This window comes from Cavia porcellus, unplaced genomic scaffold, assembly GCF_034190915.1.
Source record: "Cavia porcellus strain 051 isolate PalLab524CR breed Dunkin Hartley unplaced genomic scaffold, mCavPor4.1 scaffold_3, whole genome shotgun sequence".
Taxonomy (NCBI): Eukaryota; Metazoa; Chordata; class Mammalia; order Rodentia; family Caviidae; genus Cavia; species Cavia porcellus.
The window spans coordinates 11,829,610-11,850,313 of record NW_026947486.1 but is presented as its reverse complement, the minus strand read 5'-3'; the positions used below and the strand labels follow the sequence as shown (position 1 = coordinate 11,850,313).

Genomic DNA, 20,704 nt, shown 5'->3' with positions numbered 1-20,704 from the left:
CTGGGAGGGCAGATGTGAACTGGTTATACCTAATAAAAGGGACTAGGAAATAAGCAGAAGCATACATTTTAGTGTATGTTTTTATGTTTAAGTATATTCTCTTTTAAGCACGTGAACATACCACTTAAAAATACATAAGCCTCTATTAAGTTTTTGTTTGTTTTTTGTGTCTGAGACGGGGTATCCTTATGCAGTTCAGGCTGGCCATGTGCTCACTTTGTACCCCAGGCTGGTCTCAAAACCGCAATAATCCTCCAGCCTCCACCCTCCTGAATGTTGGGATTGTAAGCATGTACCACCATGCCTGGCTCACCTATTAAGTCTTAAAAAACCATAACACTACATATATTTGAAAGAATAGCCAAAAGTCTAATCTTTTAAGCAATCCATTTAATCAGAAATACTCTGAGGTTATTTAAAAACCTTGCATTCTGAACCACAATGCATAAAAAACTTTACATTTGTAAAAGATTTAGCAATTATATTAAGTGCTAAAAACTGTACGTTTGCCAGGGATTTAGCTCAGCGGCATAAGTGCCTGCCTTGTAAGTGTGCGCTTTTAAGTTTGATCCGCAGTACCACAAAAAAACACCCAACCAAAAACCAAAAACCAAAAAAAAAAAAAAAACCCTGTGGGTTCTTCTGTATATTCTTCTACTCTATACTGTCTTGACCCTTTATGAGTTTTAGTTCAAGACCTGGTGTCTGCATCCCATATTCATAGGCTAAACAGAGGAATTAACTGGACATAAATAGCATGAACCAAATAGTAGATTTGCACACTCTCAGCACCAGAAAACCCCCATATTTTCTTAAAACTCATAGAAGTAATGCTGAACTGATATTTTTGTCTTTTAGATACAGGGTCTCGCCAAGCAGTTCAGGTTGATCTTCAACTCCTTTTTGTAGCCCAGGATGGCCTTGAACTCCCAGTGATTCTCATGTCTCAGCCTTCTAGAGTGCTGGAATTACAGGTATGTGCTACCATGCCCAGCTGAAAAACTTCTAAATGAGTTTTCTAATGGATGAGTTTTAAATCCCATTTTATTTTGGCTACTTATTACCCTGGAGTTCGTTTGACTTCAGATTTTAAAGTTGAAACTTAAGTTACCAAATACTTGTACTAGTTACTTAGTTAACACTTGAAAATTCTTCTATACAAAGCTATTTGCCTACAATATTACACATCCAATTGCTAAAATCATTTAACTGCTGAAAAATTATGACTTGATGTTTAGTAAAGGAAAAATCAGCAAAAAGAATTTGAAACATTAGAATTATCAACCATCACAACTTCTTTAAAGAACTGTGTATTTTTAAATACTTACTAGTTATTGCTGTGCCAATGTAATACATCTCAGTCAAAGAATCTACTATCTGTTTGAGATTCCTCACACAGCCAACAGCCAATGCCACAAGTAACTCAAAGCCAGCATTAATTGTAGCTGGTGAACTACACACTGGGATAGCCTGTTCGGCTGGGAGCTCTCCATTTCTCATATACTGCAGGTAAACATTGGATGCAGGGAAGATGAAATCATCAATTAATTCCTAAGAGTTAAAAAAGAATTATGTATTAGTAACGATATATTCAGGAAAGAAGTATCTACTTTAAGAAAGGAAATAATTTTAAAAATATTTATTGGAATTTAAGGTGTTATTACAACTCAGACAACATACTTGGATTTTCTAAACCCTCCCTGCTTTGGTTTTTTGAGACAAGGTCTTGTTGTATAGGTCATGCTGGCCTTAAACTTGAAGCAACCTTCTGCCTCAGCCTTCCAAGTACTAGGATTACAAGGCTTGCACCACTATGTTCACCTAAAACATTCCTTTTTTTTTTTTTTTTTTTTTGGTACTGGGGATGGAACTCACGATTGTGCACTTGCAAGGCAGGCACCTATGCCGCTGAGCTAAATTCCCAGCCAAGGGGCTGGGGATTTAGCTCAGCGGCATAAGCACCTGCCTTGTAAGCAGGCAGTCGTGAGTTCGATCCCTGGTACCGATAAAAAGGAAAAAGACAAAAAAAAAAAAAAAATTCCCAGCCAAACATTCCATTTTAAGTGCTATTTATTTATTTTTTGATAACAGGGATTGAACTCACAATCTCACGCTCACCAGGCAGATGCTTATACTGCTGAGCTACATCCCAGGCCCTTAAGTGCTATTTATTGAAACTAAAAACACACTCTTGCCATATCAAAAAAATTTCTGAGTATTAAAATCACTGGCTATGGCCAGTTGAGGTGATACACACCTGTAATCCCAGCACTTGGAAGGCTGAAGCAGGTGGTTGCCTCAAGTTTGAGACCAGCCTGAACTGCATAGCGAGACCCTGTCTCAAAAAAACCAAAAGCAAAACAAAAACCCACAAAAAAGTAACTACTGGCACTATGTATAAAAATAAACCATTTTCCCTCCCCCTAGGATTAGGAATCTAATCAGAGCCTTCCTGCTATCCCTGCCCAAAACACAGTCTTGCTATGTAGTTCATTGGTTGATTTTGGAACTCACTGTGATCCTCCTGCCTCCCAAATGCTGGGATTACAGGTATGTGTCACCACACCCAGCTAATCCCCAGCCATTTTAAAATATATTTTGAGACAGAGTGCTGCTAATTCATCCAAGCTGGAGTTGACCTTTCTTTCAATCTCCCTGCCTCAGCCACCCAGAATGCTGGAATTATAAGCATGTGCTACCATACTCTGCTTCAAACCAATTCTGAGTAAAAATAAAATGCATTAAAATACTTTTAATTTCTTTGAATTACCACACACAAGAAGACACTCATTAAAGAAATAATACATATGATATAGTCTTACAAATTAAAGGCTTACCTCATTTAAATAGTCTGACAAAATATTTACTTGATAAAATACTTTATCCTGAAATTTATTTACATATATTATTTAGTAGCATCTCCTGAATAATGTATGGCCCAAAGATCCTTTGAAGATTATTTAAATAAGGTGAAAAGATACTATCAACCAGACAGTGATATTTAGAAGTATACTTCTCATTTAGGACCAAGAATACTGTACTTATTCTATTTTGATTTTCTTTGGGGGGGGGTTACTAGGAACTGAACTTACTTTAATGAGATTAGCACCCCCCTTTTCACAGCCAATATGAAACTTCTTCTCAGGAGTTTGAAAGGCCAGTAACTCTTTTGTTACTCCCAGGTGTCCTTCCAAGATCGTCTCCTCCACACCTGTTTCACCTGTTCTTTTAACATCATCCTACCAAACCAAACAAACAATAAATGTATAACTTATAAAAGATATAAATGAGAAAGAGCCAGAATAAGACAGAGCTGAGGAGATATGAGGTAATTCTCCTAAACCAATAACGGTGAACCTTTTAGAGCTTTCAATGATATAGCCACTGCAGCATGGGTGACATAGATTTGCCACCACTGGTCTAAACCTTTCCATTCGAGCAGGTTTTCAAGTTTATTATTTTCAGGGCTGGGGATTTAGCTTGTGGCATAAGCGCCTGCCTAGTAAGCATGAGATCATAAGTTCCATCCCTGGTTCCAAAAAAAATAAAATTATTTTCAAAAGTTTCTAGAAGCAGGCTTAAGGAATGATCTGAAGGCTAAAATTCTAAATCTTACCAGGAGTAAACTCTGCCTTCATGATCAAATGCACTAGCCTATCAGATGCATTTTAATGAGAACGATTTCAATACTTTTAAATTGTTTTGCAAAAAGGCTTAATACACTAAAAATGGAAGCAACCAAACAGTAGTATTCCAAGTCTTAAGCAAAGCATTTTACACAACTAGTTATGTATTCATTTTGTGAATGGTGAGTTACTAACATCCACCAATTCAGTTATGTTATTTGCTCCATTTATTATTTTGGAGTTTTCTCTTTAAACAAAACATTCAAAACTATAAACCACCTATTAATAAAGCATCATCAACAATGACATAATAAATAGCATTGACTGTAACTTACCCTAATTCTTTTAAGCCAATCAATTTCATTGTTAAGAAGAACTTCAGCATTGGGTACATTAATATTACTGTTGTAAGCATAATTAAGAAGGTGCCTTAAGAGAGTGAAGTAGTCCCCTGAATGTTTAGCTCTCTCTCTGGCTGTGCTCTGCAAACAATAAACAACAATACGAATCTTCATGTCAATGATCAGAATCTAGTTCTAAAAATAGAGTAGATAATTACAATAGGGAAAATTTTAGTATTTTACCTATTAAATATAGCCTGACCTAGTTTTAATAAAAGCTAAAACCAAAATTAATATCCTGGTTCAAAGAATGAATCATACTGGTAAGCATATGAAAAATGTCTCACCCCCAAAACGGTAAAGAGCAGAGTAATGAAGAAAAGCAGAGGTCTGTGTCCCATGCAACATCTGGTGCACATTAAAAAGAACTGCTCCTGTGCCACCTGACGAACAGTTCTGAAACAGAAATGTGTCATACTTAATACATTATTCTCATTTTTTAAATTTTGAACACTGTTTTCTCTTGGCAAGGGGAATAAATAATGGGGATACAAAGGTAACCCCTATATAAACACACAGATGAACTTAGGCTGTATGGCTAGGACTACATACTGAAATTAGTGCTCAAAGTCTGAGGGATATCTTCTGACATGGTCTCTTCAAAATGCTGGAAACGCTACTTTATATTAAATGCTCTAGAGTAAGCCTTATTCAATCTTTCAGCCTTCTACAGGAATTTCATTTAATTGTGTTTGGGAACAACAGCTCTGGGAATTCTGCTGCAATCACAGTTAGGATATTTTTGCAGGTGTTCTTTGTATTATGAGTGATTCTGAAAGCATAGGTCTCAAGATCAGCAACATTAGAATCATATGGGAACCTGTGAAGAGAAAAGCCAATTCTCAAGTTCCATCCCAAAACTTTGAAATCAAACACTAGATGTGGGGTCCAATAATAAACCCTTTAATGCACCAAAGACTTGAGAACCACTATACAGTATCCCCTCTTCTATCATGATTCATGGGGAAAACGTGTCTCTGGTCTCAATACGAGGAATTTTACCTTATCATTATGAATTTTTAAAAACTGATTAAAAATTATATAGATCTGACTAGAATAAATGTTTCAAGGGGAAGGGGACATCTTCTCTTTCACATTATGCCTCTAGAACCTAAGAGTATCTGATATGAAGTTTGTGCTCAAAAACCAGTTACCAAAATACATGAACACTATTTGTTTACAAAATGATGGTCTGTCTCCATTAGAAAGTACGCTCTTCCACAGAGGACTCTTTGTTGTGCTGATGCCAGAATTTCAGGAACCTAGAACAATGTCTGATAAGTGGAAGAGACTTGACAAGTACCTGCTAACAAAGCATTTGTGTATCTTGCAGCTATCACAAACTATATTTTATGGGTATTTTTGATAGCTGCTAAAGAGCTCAGGATTTCCTCTATACCTCAAGCATAAAGAACTTAACAACATACATTTTATGTATTAAACTTTCACCTAGATTGGGGGGGGGTACTAGGAATCAAACTCAGGATCTTGCGCTAGCCCAGCAGGTGCTTATGCCACTGAACTATATCCCTGGCCCTTCTAGATAGTTTTTAAAACTCAGAAGCTCCTAAAATTCTTTGACTCTTTTTGGGGAACATAAAGGAAGTCATAAGTACTTAATTTTCTGGGAAGAGGGTCCATAATTTCCTCAGACTTACAAAGGTATAGGTTACTCCTGCTTTTAAACAAGTAAGGCATGTAGCCCAAAAAAAACTGGGGAATCTATGAAGAGTTGGTTGTTGCTTGTCAATTCCTCACATAATGCACCTAAGCACATGGGGACTTCCACAAACACGTGGACATTTCCACAGTGCTTCATAACAAATATTTTTGTTTCTATCTCACACCATGTCAAGGCTCTATCATTATCACTTCTACTATTGCTGTAGCTTCAAGCACTGTCATCTTTTATTTGGATCAACAGAATAATTAAGCTGCTTTTTCTAATACCCTAGAGCAGTGGTGGCAAATCTATGGCCTGAAAGTGGTATTTGCTTTACTTTTAAGACAAAAGATGTCAATGTACGAGATCTTCCTAAATGAAAACCTCAGTATTTAGGTTTAATTGCAGCATTGGCATTTTCTGATAAATAAGTGGGTTTTGGGTTGCAGTCTGGTCACCTGTCTCTAAAAGGTTCACCACAGAGTATGTGTGAGTTATCCTCCCTGATCTTACCACTATAGCTGCTCTCTGCCCCTTTCATTTTGCTCAGGCCACACTGGTTTCCCGACCGTTCTGCATCTATTGTTCTTCTGTGTAAAATACACTTCTCTGGTCACCTCCACAGTTACTTTATCCTTTCAGAACATTTTTTGAAGGTCATCTTAACTAGGAAATTTTCTCAGACTACTCTGGATAAAAATGAACCCTACTGGCCCCTGTTAATTGCCCACTTTGGTGAAATATATTACTTAGATCTCAGTGTTACAGGCCTTCTGTCACATTGACTCCCACTGAACTCTTTACAGGGTTATCTTCACCCCTCTACACATCAGAGTCCCTCAGCTCTGCTCTGAAAACAGTCTCTCAGGAGTGGCCAAGTCAAATGATTTGGTGGATCAGAAGGGTAAGCCTCGGGCCCTGGAGGGGTATGGAAAAGCATATCACACCTAAAGGAATTCAGATATTGTAACTTATTTGTGTTACTCCACATCCACTAATGTGGATGGAAGCATTTCTAACAGGACAGTGATCTGGAAAAAGTTATTGGAAAATATGCATTTAAATTGAAACTTATGAGTAGAAGTAGGGTCATATTGTAGAGTGTTTATAAGAGAAATTTAAATGTTTGGATTTAATTCAAAGGTAGTGGGAAGACCTGGAAAGATGTTAAGGAGGAAAGCAACAGATTTATATTTTGTAGCAATCGCTCTGCTTGAAGTGTGGTTAACAGGTTAGAGGGGTACAACACTAGGGATAGGAAGGTCAAGGATACTTTGGCTGCCAGGCAATAGGTCCCGATTCCTTAGCCAGGGCAGAAGAGGAAAGCATACAGTTGCAAAAACATAACTTCAAATGAGGGTAAGAGGAGAACACTAACTATAACCAAATTCCCTTGTTTTTTGATGGTGCTGGGGATGGAACTCAGGGCCTTTTGCATGCTATGCAAGTGCTCTACACCCTTAACACCTTATTTTACATTTTTATGCACATACAAACCCTACTCAAGCACAAACTCACATGCTACATCCTGCACAAAACTTTCACTCCTGCTCCTTTAAGACAAAAAGTAACCTATTCCTCTCCAACTCCCAAAGTACTTTACTTTTATGGCACCAAGTTCTGCCTCAAAGATTCTTATTTGACAGTGTCTTACACTCTACCAACGAGCTACCATTCTACCACCCACCTTAACACTGGATTTTAACTGCCAAGCACATACTAGAGATGCACTTATTTGCCAGTTTGTTACAATTATACCCAATAAATCAGAGTTCACTGGGCAGAATGAGTATCAGTTGTTTAATTTCAACAGTTTTAGCTCTACCAGCAAAGTCTGCCTCCTGGAATGTGTGTGTGTGTGTGTGAACACAGGGGTCCTGTGCCTAAACTACCGACTGTGAAGTTGTACTATACATCAAGCTCAAAGTCTTTTTTAAAAAATTGGTATGGCAATTAAGTGAGAAATGTTTTAGTAGTATCATTATTCAGGCATAAACTCAGATTTGTGTGCAGGTTCACAAGGCTTTTATCTGAAATGCTTGGGGCCAGATGTATACAAGGATGCAGATTTTAGAAAAAGTATCAATAACTAATGTTTAGGTCAAGTTTGCTAACAAATTCTTGTGAGCTTAAGATAAGGTCTTTTATCCTACAATATAATCCAAAATCAAAGTTACTTACTTTTTTAAAGTTTAAATTTTGGAACATTTAGCATTTTGGATTAAGGATGCTCAAAAACTTATCTATGCAAATATTCCAAAATCTGACAATTTCCAAAATCTGAAACATTTCTGTTTTCAAACACTTCAACCAAGAGACACTTAATCTGTAATAAGGTACAAATCAGATACCTAGCGCTCACAAAGACCCTAACTTTAAAAATCCTTTTATTATTGCAGATAAGATTTAGACATCATGAGATGGAGCACTCCCTAAAGCACTTTCCCTACTATGCGTATGTTTCAGGCAAGAGAGGGGCATAATTGTAACACAAGGAAATCTATATAAATTCTACAGGGCAGAAAACCTGCTAATCCAAATTTCTTAATTCTATTTGTCCGAAAAGGTGAAATATGTTCCTAATTGCAAGGATATTTTATTTTAATTTTAAGGATTTTTAAAAACATAAACACAGAACAAGAAATACGAAACCCCAGGTCCCGCTTCATTAACACTGCTGGACAATTATTTTTCCTCTCTTCACCACCCAAATGTATTGAATCGAATTAAGACTTACTCAATGTATCTCTCTTCAACATATATGTTATCCAGCCATCCTCAAGGATGGGATCAATGCCACTCTCCATCCCACTGTGGGGATGTTTTGGAAAAGGAGCTTCTTGGGGCTAGGGATTTAGCTCAGTGGCATAAGCGCCTGCCTGGCAAGTGCAAGGTCATGAATTCGATCCCCAGTACCACAAAAAATAAAAGAAAGGAAAAGGAGCTTCTGAATAGGCTATACTGGATGCCTTCAAGGAAATTATTCAAAGAACTTCCTAAAACAATAAGCATTCTTAAGTCCCTACTACATCACTTCCAAATATCTTTGGTGTGGGCAAGCTGGATCCATTCCATTACCTGATGTATTTTTACTTTTGTGGTACTAGGATAAAACCCAGAGTATGTGCACTGAGCTCCATTTCCAGCCTTAAAAAAAAATTCTGATACAGGGTCATGCTAAATCACTAAATTTCCCAGGCTGGGATAAACTTACAATCCTCCTGCTTCAGCCTCCCAAGTAGCTAAGATTACAAGTTTATGCCACAGCTCACTTTTGAAAGCTTGCTTTATTGTTAGACTTCATTTCATCCAAATGCTTATCCTGACTTGACACTAAACCTTCACCATTTTTGTTATTGTAGAATAGCAGATGACAGATACAGCGAACTTTTTGAAAAAAACAAAACGCATGTAAAACAGATTACATATAATAGTGACACTAAGAGTCTAAAAAGTTACAGTAAATTTTAAGGTCAGATTGACATATGCGGACAAAAAAAAAAAATCAACATTTTCTAAAAATCCGACTTGCACAAAAATAATCCTTAAGCAAAATTACTGTCGCTGATTAAATGCTCTTGAAATGAAAACAAATGCTTTATAACTGATCTCTATTCTAGTATAAAATGCAAAAGTTCTTACAGTAATGGTTTCATGACTCTTACATCAAACTCAAGGAAACCTGGAATCTAGGAATCTAACATAAAGGCCAATGTCCTAGTTAATTTAAATCTTGCAATTCAAATTTTTTAAAATGGGAATGTATATGCACCCTAGGTGACACAATTCTAAAGTAGAAAACTTAGTACCTTGAAAAAATGATGTTAGCATTTTACAAAAACTGAAATCAAATATAGGTTAAGAAAAATGCTATTAAATAAGATTTTCCTCAACACTAATAGATAATATTTGATTTATAATATCTGCTGTGCTAGCATAAATCAGTTAATTTCTGATTATAACAGGATTAAGTTTCTCAAGATTAAAAAAGATGCTTACTTGCTATGACAGTGCAACAGCAAGTCAATAATGAATGTCTGCCAAGCCTTTTCTTTACTGAGAGCATCCAAGGCTGTTGGAATCAAAGCAAAACACAACGTCATCACTTCCAATGCTTCACAGCAGACTTGCTCATCTTCCAAGTCCGGCTCATTGCCTGCATTGGTCTGTAAAATAATAAATGGAAACATATTACCAAGCAAAACATTTAATAAAACTATCTCAGGTGATTTCAAGTAGTGTAAATCATATCGCTCAGTTTCCTTACTTGCAATGCGTGAGGACCCTTTGGAATAGTGTAGAAAAAAACTGTAATAGAAAATTAACTCATAATTCTAGGATTTTGCTATATTCCAGAATGGGCTAAAAGAGCACACTGAACATGCCATCTGCTTCACTCTGCTTCAGGCTCCTAGAGTTTTTTTATATAAGCACTGCATGCTAACTGATTATGCCCCTGAAGCTTCCCTAGACTTTCTGAGTTGTGTATTTCTGTACCAACCACCATGCCTTGATTCCCAGCACTTGGGAGGCTGAGGCAAGAGGATTGAGCCACGCTATGGATAGAGTAAGTTCAAGCCAGCCTGAACTACACAGTAAAACCCTGTCTCAGAAAAAAAAATCTCAAAGAACCACTCTAGTACCTAATGGCAGTTAGGTACTTTTGACTAATTTCATTATTTAGCTTGTCTACTAGATGAACTTATCAAGAGTGACTGACTTGGACAACTGTTCAGGAAGGTTTTGAAAGATTTATAAAGCCTAAATTATGCCAATGTAACTTTATTCATTAAAAAGTAGTAACTATAATAGCATATGGCTTAAACATTCTAGGCAATCATTTGCTGAATGAATACTCAGGACAATACCAGACAGATACTATGGGATGCCAGTATGGTAATAAAGCAAATGCCTGTAAAAGGGAAAAGTACTGCCAAAGTAAGAAATCCCTAGTCTCCATTTTTCCTAAATAAGCATCAGTTTCTACCTATTATGGACAGATGCCTATGACAGAAACAGTAAAGATCAAGCATAGTTTCTTTTCTGTACATAGTTTATTCTAAATAGGTCAGTGTATTACCTGGCTGATACTTTCCTTACTTTTGATTGCTTTAGGAAAACAAAAAATACTTGAAATGCCATGTTACGGCAACTGACAGTTAACTAAACCACAATTTACCAGGACTAAAGGATGAAATAAGAAAATAGGAGAAAGCAAATTCAAGGAGACAACTCTATTTGACCCCAATGAGAAAGAGAAAAGTTTCATTTAAAAAAGCAGCCTCAAACTGGGGGTAGTGGTGCATGTTTATCATTCCAGTTCTTGGCAGTTGAGGCAGGAGGTCCAGCCATAAGTGCAAGACCAGCCTGAACTACACAGTGAGACCTTGTCTCCTTATCCAACCAAAATCCCCATGCAAGGATTCTTAAGTATTTTATTTTCAAGGTTAAACAAAACCCCCTTATAAATTTCTGTAGGTTTTTTTGAGACAGAGTCTTACTATGTAGCCCAGGTTGGTCTTAAACTCATGGTGATCTGGCCTCAGCCTCCCAAGTGCTGGGATTACAGGCATGCACAACCGTGTCTGGCTCAAAGAATAAAATTTTAGCTGGGTATGATGGTATAACATGTGTAATCCTAGCACTCTGGAGGCCAAGGCACGATTACTGTATGCTGGAGGCTAGCACGGACTACACAGTGAACTCAAAGTCAGCCTGAAACACACAGTAAGACCCTGTCTCAAACCAAACCACCTCCAAAAAATATCAAAGTAAAGTTTTACTATATTCTGAAGTATAGGTACAGTTACTTTTCAATCATTAAGAATCAAGTGGTTAGATTTTTAAATATAGCAAGCATAGTCACCCAACACAATTCGTTCTTACCTTCTCATAAATTTTAGAGATTTCTTCATTTGGGCTAAAAACTAGCTGTAATGACCCACATCCTGACGCCCAGATAATTTTTTGTATAGCTCGAATCACACAAATTTCAGGCATGTACCTTGAAGCCTGCAAGATAATGAGTAACTAAAAATGTTGATAAGAGTATTAGAGTGGAATAATGACTAGAACATTAAAATGTTTCTTCTTGTTAAAAAAAAAGCACCCATATATTTTATGTTCCCAAATTGCCTTTGTTCCCAACCCCTTGCCCACTTGCCCAACCCCTCACTTTTTTTCCCCTTAAACAGCAAGTACCACAACATATGCTTCCAAGTTAGAATCTGGCTATGCACTACTTTAATCAGAATCTTTGGGCAACAAAAACATCCATCCCACTTTTTGTTGCCTACCCAAGAGAAATGAGATCCTCTGTCTACATAAACATGTACAGAATTTCATAGCAGCTTTATGCACAGCCCAAAAGAGAAATAATCCAAGCGTATGGATGAACAAAATGTGGAACATTCATAACAGGACACTATTCAGCAATAAAAGGAGCGAACTGATTCCCAACATAGGCAATTCTGCAGGTGATTATTCTTAGTGAAAGAAGCTAGACACAAAAGAACACAAGGCATGATTCATTTGTATAAACATCTAGAAAATGTAAATTCTTCTACAAGGACAATAGAGATCAGAGCTTGAGGGAAAAATACAGAGTCTGCAACTTAGGGCTGCCTGTACATGGTACAAAGACCCTTAGTTTGAGTCCTAAGACCACAAAAAAAGAAAAACTTGTGCAGTGGTTTCACATGTTGCATGTGATTTATCAGCATTCACTGAACTATATATTTCAGATGAAGGATACTGATAATTATTATGATATGCAGCTGATTAAAAACAAAATGCTAATACTAATAAATTGATGTTAAGGGAACACTATTATCTAGGCTAAGATAGAAAAATGAGTTGAGTCAAACAAAATTAAACCTATCCTTATAATAAACTGTACAATATAACTTTCTTTTTACTTTTTTTGAGACAGAGTCTCACTATGTAGCTCAGGCTGGTCTCGAACTCATGGTGATCTTCCTGCCTCAACCTTGAATGTACTGGGATTATAGGCAGTGCCACCACACCTGGTTTACAATGTAACATTTTATGTTTATGTACATCTATAAAATCTACAAAACCTTTGCAAAACTAACCTCATCAGATATCTGCTGAGCAAGACGAACTGACACATTTCTAAGCATGCACTCAGATGAGGGGTTAGGAATGCTCTGAAGGGCACTTTGTAACACCACAGCTTGATCATGAGTAACTTGATTGACCTGGAAAAAGTTAACCATTTTGTATTAGTAGATACCTTGTACAGTGGGATGCCATGTGTCTTTCTCAAGCCCCATTCTAGATCAATTCAATGTGTGTCTCTATTTCTGGGCTTAGCTTACCTTGCATGGAACAAATGATAAACTGAACAGACTGGGTTCAATTTTACCTAGAGACTCGCTAAAGTATTACACATCTTTTACATACACATCCCTGTGCAGACCCTGCTTGTATTCCCCATTAATAAGTTCTGCCTCAAAAAGAAAAAATAAAAGAGAACAGGGCTAACATATGAAAGGTGCTGGGGATAATTTAGCTCAGCAGCACAAGCGCCTGCCTGGCAAATGCAAGGTCCTGAGTTTGATTTTGTTTGTACAAAGAACAACAAACAAAACAAAACAGAAAGGCAATGGTGTTTTTATTTAATACTACAACTAAGTTTTTAAGTTTATGAGAAACAATATTAAATTAAGATATTCCAATACTCTATCACCAATTTTACATTTAGCTCCCTACTGACTGCAAGCACCCCTTGCCACCCATAGTGGCACACTTGCTAAGCATTAGAGGGAAGGTAAACAGGGATGCCTAGGATTATTTTTTGAGTACTTCACTAAGGACCTGTGACAGGGATCATGAATAGAATCTGTTTTGATCCTAATAAGAAATCATCTTCTTTTAAACTTAACACATAAAGTACATTTTTTTTTTGTTGTACCAGGGAACAAACTCACACCCCATGCTTCTCAAACAGGTGCTTATGCTGCTGAGCTAAATTCATGGCCCTACAAAAACTACTTTAAAAAATCCTAACAGGTCTGAGGATTTAGCTCAGTAGCAAAGCACCTGCTGAACAAGTGTAAGGTCCTGAGTTCAAGTCCCCATCTAAAAAAACAAAACCAAAAAATACCCTACCAAAATGGACCCTCAATTAAAACAAACAACATAAAACAAGTCATTTTTATAACACCCTATTGTCCCCAGGGCCTTCACACTGAGTTATATCCCTAGCCCTTTTTCCCACCTTAGATTTTTATTTATTTTGTCTTTTTTGTTTTTGTCGGTACCAGGGATCGAATTCAAGACTGCCTGCTTGCAAGGCAGGCACTTATGCCACTGAGCTAAATCCCCAGCTCCTAGATTTTTATTTTTTGAGACAGGGTCTTGCTATGTAGTTCAGGCTAGCCTGGACTCACTATGTAGACCAGGCTGGTCTTAAAATTGTGGTAATCCTCCTGCCTCAGCCTCCTGAGTGTTGTGATTAAAAATTTTAGACTTCAAGACAAGTCTTTGCTACATCGCCCCGACTGGGTTTGAATTTTCACCCCTTCTGGTTCAGCCTCCTGAACAGCTAGAGTTACACGGGTATGCCACTGGGTCTGGCTATACAACTGTGTAACATGAAATTTCACTTTAAATCTGATGGTAGATCCATCTCAAGACTGTTTCCAGGCAAATCCTGCATATATAAATTTATCCAGGGCTGGGGATTTAGCTCAGTGCCTTAAGCGCCTGCCTGGCAAGCATGAGGTCATGAGTTCAATCCTCAGTACCAAAAATAAACCAAAACATTTATCCATAAATATTTCAGCAATTATTTCCAGGATACAGGGGAAGTTCTTCCTTTAAGAACACAACTGCATTATCATACCTAAAGCAACTATAGCAGGTAATATCATCATGGCTATTAACATTTCAGTGTTTTCCAAGTAAGACTCATGTCATTTCTAAAGGGAAAAATCTGTTATTCCTGAAACGTTCATCTTCTATCAGTAACTTATCAAGACTACCATTCATAATACATATTAAATAACTAGAATTTTAGTTAGAATGAAATGTATAGTTCCATTTCTCATAACTAGTTAACAAATTCTAGCATATATATTTTGAGAACTTTTAGAGCTACAGATCAATGACCCATCACATCATGGCAAAGACAGAGTCAGAACTGAAGACTAAGTCAAAGATCAAAATGAAAAGAAAAGTTACCACAAACTTAACTTATTCTCTCTTTTTTTGGCAGGGGCATTAAGGCAGGGTCTTATTTTGTAGTTCAGGCCTCAGAAGAACTCACAGCAAATCCCCTGACTGGAATTATAGGCATGCACCACCATGCCCAGCAGCATTTTTACTTCTAATAGGAAAACTGAAACAAGGTACCCAACTTGAGCCAACTTTGAACTCTACACTTACAAAATTTAATCTTAAAAATTACTATATATTGGTATGAAAAGATTGTTTGAAAGTCTGCATACCGATGTCATGAGATTCACGCCTTCTACACCTGGCTGACAAGCTTCTGCCACAGCCCGAACATGGCCATAGCCAACAGCAGTTAGTAACAGTTTGGCTATTTTAAGAGCATTGAGGTAGGCACCCCTTCGAGTTTCCATGTCTGCATTTGGTAGGAAGTTATTTCTGGTTAGCATACTCAGGACAAGGGGTAGGCCACCACTTTTCAAGAAGTGAAACTGAAAATCAGAGGAATCATCAGCAAGAGGTGCACCAGCAGGCATTAACAAGGCATAGACCACCTGGGGAAAAAAAGGGACACAGAAGCACTGTATTAAAGGATCTTTATAAAGTAACATATTCTTTGTTTTGTTTTTGAGATGTAGTCTCCCTGTGTAGTTCAGGTGGGCTTTGAACTCACTATGGAGCCCAACTGACCTTGAACTCATGGCAGTCTTCCTGCCTCATCTTTCCCAAGTGCTGGCCTGTGCCAATTACAGTTCTATGCCGATACATACACCCACAAGTAATGTAGTAACTTCTATTTTCCCTAGGATCACCACTAAGAATTCTTGACCATTTCAAAACCATCTCATTATAATTGTATCTATGTTCTTAACATTAACATTTTTTAAACAGTCAAAATTTTAAAACATGGAATAAATGCAAAAATGACAAAAACCAAAACCAACCTCTGTTAGGTATAGCACTTGTGAGGCTGAAGGACCAAAGAAAAGTGAGTCAAGAGATGGGCTAAGGCTACTTTCTCCAAGTTTGGCGTGGTCTAAACAAATAGCTCTTAATTTTTCTATTGTTGTGCTATCTGTAAGACAGAGAGAGAGACAGAGAGAGTCAGAAACAAAACAATTCATTTGTTCACAATATTTTACTCCTGATATTTTAAAGACTAGAATGAAATGGAATAACAACTTGAGTTCTAAACTTAAGAATTTAAGATACAATCAGAGCTGGATTGATTTAAAAAAAGAAAAACAACCAAGGCTTCCTAATCAGTCAGCCTAAGCACACAGGAGCAGTTTCCCACAAACAGGCCTCCTATCAACATGCCATCCCCTACCACTGAAAGAAATACAAATACTAAGTAATTCTCACTGAAAGTAACAATAACAACAACAAAATTACCAGTTTTTCCCTCCAACCTCTCCATTGTTTAAGTCCATGACACTATATTGTGCACTGTTATGTACTGTCTAGAGTTAACACCATGACTAAATTGCTTCACCGAGATTGGTACCCAAAAAACTGAACCCTTAAAAATCAAACATAAAAAATACAGTGCACAGTGCTTAAGCCAAAGTAAGCAGAACTGTTAATTTTGAGATAGGATCTCACTAGGTCATCACTAAGTTGCCCAGGCTGGGCTTAAACTTGAGATCCTTTTATACCTTAGCCTCCCTGAGTGCTAGGAATATAGGTGTGAGCTACCATACTTGGCTCATGAAGTTCTTTTAAATGACAGTAAAAAAAGATTAAGAGTTTTAAAACATAATTTCACAATACAATTAAAGCAGTTATAACCAAACACTCATGGGTTGTCAATCATGTCCAAGAAAATTTTTTAAAGTGTGTATTTGGGAGACACAAATTATATTCAACTTGGGGAACTGATATAGATACATTACATCTTGATCATTTTTATCAATTAAAAGTTGAATTTTGACAATCAGGCTGTTTCTAAGGTAACTCCGTATGATTAAAAACATAAAGTATTGGATAAAATTATCTTCCTTTCCCTTCAGCAGAAGCTTCTTTGAGATATAGAATGAACACAACTGAAAATTATTATATATTTTCTTAGGACAGTTTTATAGGCCCGGAAACAAGGGTCATATATTATTATTATTCTTTTTTGGTACCAGGGATTGAACTCACAACCTTGCACTTGTCATGTTGTAAAATATTTCTGAATATTTTCATGGCAGTAGTTGTCACATCCATCACTTAGTGATTAAAATGGCACTGTTATTTTGCCAGTTTTGTTTCTCTTACTTGGCATTTAGACATCTCTACAGTTCTTTTTTTTAATACTAAAAAATCCTCTCAGCTTAATCTTTGTAATTAATTGTGTCATGAAAATCCAATAAACACAAGAAATTAGGACCTAAAAAAGTCCAGTTTTGACACTTGGTGGCAAATTACTCCCTAAAGACAAACTAATTCCTGTATCTGGATGGATTTATCTCATTTCAAAATATTCTTAGTGGAGGATGGCACTAAAAGGATATGGAAGAAAAACAAAAGCTTAAGAAAAGGGAGTAGTGAATTCTAAAAAAATCATTTAATGGTATTGGATTATATAGTTCATTCACCTAAGGTATCTAACCAAATGTCAATACAGACTTGCATTTGTGCAGACACATGATTTTAGGTCCTTCATTACATATATGCTCATTTTACTATAAAATATGCAAAAGAAAACTTCAAACTATCTATACATAATTCTATTAACCAGGGATAATTATGACTTAGAATATTTTTAGTCTTGCAAGTCACTGTTTCATAAGGCAATATACACTTAGGTCAGTATTGAGCAAGTTTTTTCCCAGTTGAATGTAGAGAAAGGCCACAGGAGTTTTTAACTCTAGTATAGTTTATATGCACACATGCACAAACACTAAATGTCCAAATGTTACACAGCTAATTTACCACAGCCAGAAACAAAATTTATAACCATTTTCTTTTCTTAATAGCTCCTGCTTCTCTCTCTCTCTGAGGTAGGTAGGCTTCTTGATATGTTGCCTAGCCTGGTCTTGAACTCCTTGGTCAACAGATCCCCCTGGCTGTTTTTCTTTTTGCTTTTTGTTTTTAGTGCTTGGGATCAAACTCATGACCTCGCCTTTGCCAAGCAGGCACTTACACCGCTGAGCTAAACCCCCTGGCCCTGGCTGTTTTTCTTATACAAGTTTGGTGTGTGTATGCATAACAACTACAGTGACAGAGTGCGTTAATATTTGTTTAAATCTTAAGAGTCAGTTACTAGGTAAATTTTTCTTATACTTCACCTCATATTAATTCCTACAATTCTATGAGAAATTATCTTCTACATTTTTTTTTATTATCTCAAAAAGGAAAATCTGAAAAACTTAAATATGACAAAGGCTACATAGTAGCAACTAGAAGCAGGATTAGCGCTCAAGCTCCCTTGAGTCCAATACTTATACTAATTTGTCTACTGTACTAACAATCATTACTGGTTTTTTCAAATTTAGGTTCATACTATATTTTGTGTAATATCTGGGAAAAAAGCACCCTCTGAAATTTCCTGCCTGATGATTTTTAGGAAGAGCTCACTTTTGCCACTTGGTGGTATTAAACTCAAACCACAAGATTCTATCATTTGTTTTAAAATCTTGTAATGGTCCAATCTGCATAGAATACAAAGCAACAACTGTAACTGAGATACTAGTGAATGTAACAATACAAAGTCTAAACAATACAACAGATCAAGATTAAATAAAGTTGAGAAGACTTAACTGAGAATCTCACTCAAAGTGATTCTCTCCCATAGGAATCAGAAGAAAGGTCAACAAGATGTTTACTTCAGAAAAAGACGGTAATAGAAGAGAAGCACAAGACAGTTTTAAAAATTTTCTGGGCCAATTAAATGTGATATACTGAACTGTATCAGCAATGTATCCCTAAACGCTACTAGAATGAGAACGAATATGAAAATATATAAATGCAGAAGGGCATAAAAACAAGAGGAAGCAACACTAGAGAGATGCCAACAAATTACTGAAGGTGTGTAAGAGGGTAGAGGACAGGTTTAACTGAACCAAAAGGTGTATGGGAGCAGGGAGGAGAGAAAGAGGGCACCTAAAAGCAGCATCCCACTCAATTCTAGAAAAGTTAAGGCCTTAGAAACAAGTACTGGGGTGAACTACAGATGAAAACAAAAGACCTATATAAACAAAGATGAGTTTCTAAACCGATTATGAACCCAATGAATGAAATAATCCAGGAGTAAAAAGTGAGGCTGAGGCAGTAGGATTACAGGTTTGAGACCAGCCTGGGAAACTTAGTGAGACTGTCTCAAAATAAAAATTTTTATAAAGTGCTAGGGAGGACAGCTCAGTGATGAAGCAAGTGTTCCTGAGTTTGATCACCAGTATCCAACCTGTTCCCCAAAGTAAGAACACATATCTAGGCAGAAGACAAAGCATTATCTTCTAGTAGAATGCCAGTTAGTAGATGTAAAAGGTATGAAGAACTTAAAAATCATTATGCAATTATCATAATAACTGATTTAGGCCATCATCATAATAAAATGACAAAAACAATAATATGGTACAATTTTTGTCAGGAAAAAGAGTTATAGAATATTAAAGCATCTCTTCACAGAAGGAAAATAATGATGTCAGAGAGGAGAAACATTTCAGTTACCAACTAAGTGATCTGGGTTGCTGTTATCTAGAAATAATGCAGTTACTTGTGTCTCTATTGTAGTGCCCTGAAAGAAAAATACCATTACGTAAGTAGTATTCTGTTAGTAAAGATACAACTATATATAATCATCAGGAAACTGATACAACTAAAGGAGAGATATTCAAACATCACAACTAATCTCTGCTTTTTAGAAACATTTAAGTAATAGACAAAGACTAAGAAATTATTCAAGAATAAAGAAACCTAGAGAAACACAAACTTGGCATGCAGTGTATGAACCTAGGCAAGACCCTGAACCAGCAAATATTGTTATATAAGGCACATTACTGAGGTGTTGGTGAAGATGTCCAAGGTCTACAGATTTTATAGTAGTACTATGCTTGCTATATTTTCTGATTTTTATAGCCTTTTCTTTTTGTGGTACCAGGGATCGAACTTGAATACTGTTTTAATTTAAGAAGATGTCCTTGACTTTAGAAAACATACATTAAGCTATTTATGGACAAAAATATATGATTGTCTCCAACTGTCCCCCAGGTTAGAAAAACAAGCAGAGAGAATTGTATGACAATTATAGCAAAATGCTAGTTACTAAATTTGGGGCTTCTTTATAAATTTAAAGTTCTGTCAGTCTGTAAAGTTTTTTTTCTAAAAGGAGAAACTCAAAACAAAAGACAATGCTATCAACAGAAGTAAAGAAAATCACAATTAGCTCATATCCTATTAATCAAATACAGAGGCTGGACAGGAGGACCACTGTTGAGTTCAAAGCCAGTCTGTACTACATAGTGAGATCCCATCTCAAAATTAAAATAACATAAAATAATAATAATAATAATAAAAAAGGATCAATTGCCCAGTATAATGTCATCAGTATACAGTGTGTTCATCTATGATTTCTCCCAGTCAATCAGAGCCAGAGTATCAGGGGAAGAACTTTTCATCTTCAAGAACAAGCAAAATCAAGCAAACATCACCACAGACTGGTAGTGGTATAAATAGAAGCCTATTTAACTGGTTGGGGGACCAGAAATTGAACTCAGGACCTCATGCTTGTCAGGCAGGTGGTGTACTGCTACTGTTTAACTTTTTTTTTAAAAGGAAAATATACAGTGAGCACCTGCACCTGGGGCACATCCTAGGACTGTGCTCCCAGA

The 20,704-nt window shown here is 36.6% G+C and overlaps 1 protein-coding gene across 9 annotated transcripts in view; it reads right to left on the bottom strand.

The window, feature by feature from the left end:
- Usp9x (ubiquitin specific peptidase 9 X-linked) overlaps positions 1 to 20,704 on the bottom strand; it is a 128,489-nt gene that overhangs the window by 29,024 nt on the left and 78,761 nt on the right. For 5 of the 9 annotated variants that reach the window (XM_063245721.1, XM_063245720.1, XM_063245723.1 and 2 more), the window contains exons 22-30: positions 15,833 to 15,963; positions 15,164 to 15,442; positions 12,785 to 12,910; positions 11,577 to 11,720; positions 9,690 to 9,856; positions 4,315 to 4,423; positions 3,962 to 4,108; positions 3,093 to 3,239; positions 1,329 to 1,551 (exon numbers count right to left, since the gene is read on the bottom strand). In XM_063245721.1, the coding sequence (XP_063101791.1) occupies positions 1,329 to 1,551; positions 3,093 to 3,239; positions 3,962 to 4,108; positions 4,315 to 4,423; positions 9,690 to 9,856; positions 11,577 to 11,720; positions 12,785 to 12,910; positions 15,164 to 15,442; positions 15,833 to 15,963 (1,473 nt within the window). The remainder of the gene's footprint in view (positions 1 to 1,328; positions 1,552 to 3,092; positions 3,240 to 3,961; positions 4,109 to 4,314; positions 4,424 to 9,689; positions 9,857 to 11,576; positions 11,721 to 12,784; positions 12,911 to 15,163; positions 15,443 to 15,832; positions 15,964 to 20,704) is intronic. The other 4 variants (XM_063245724.1, XM_063245725.1, XM_063245727.1 and 1 more) reach the window with 1 other exon arrangement.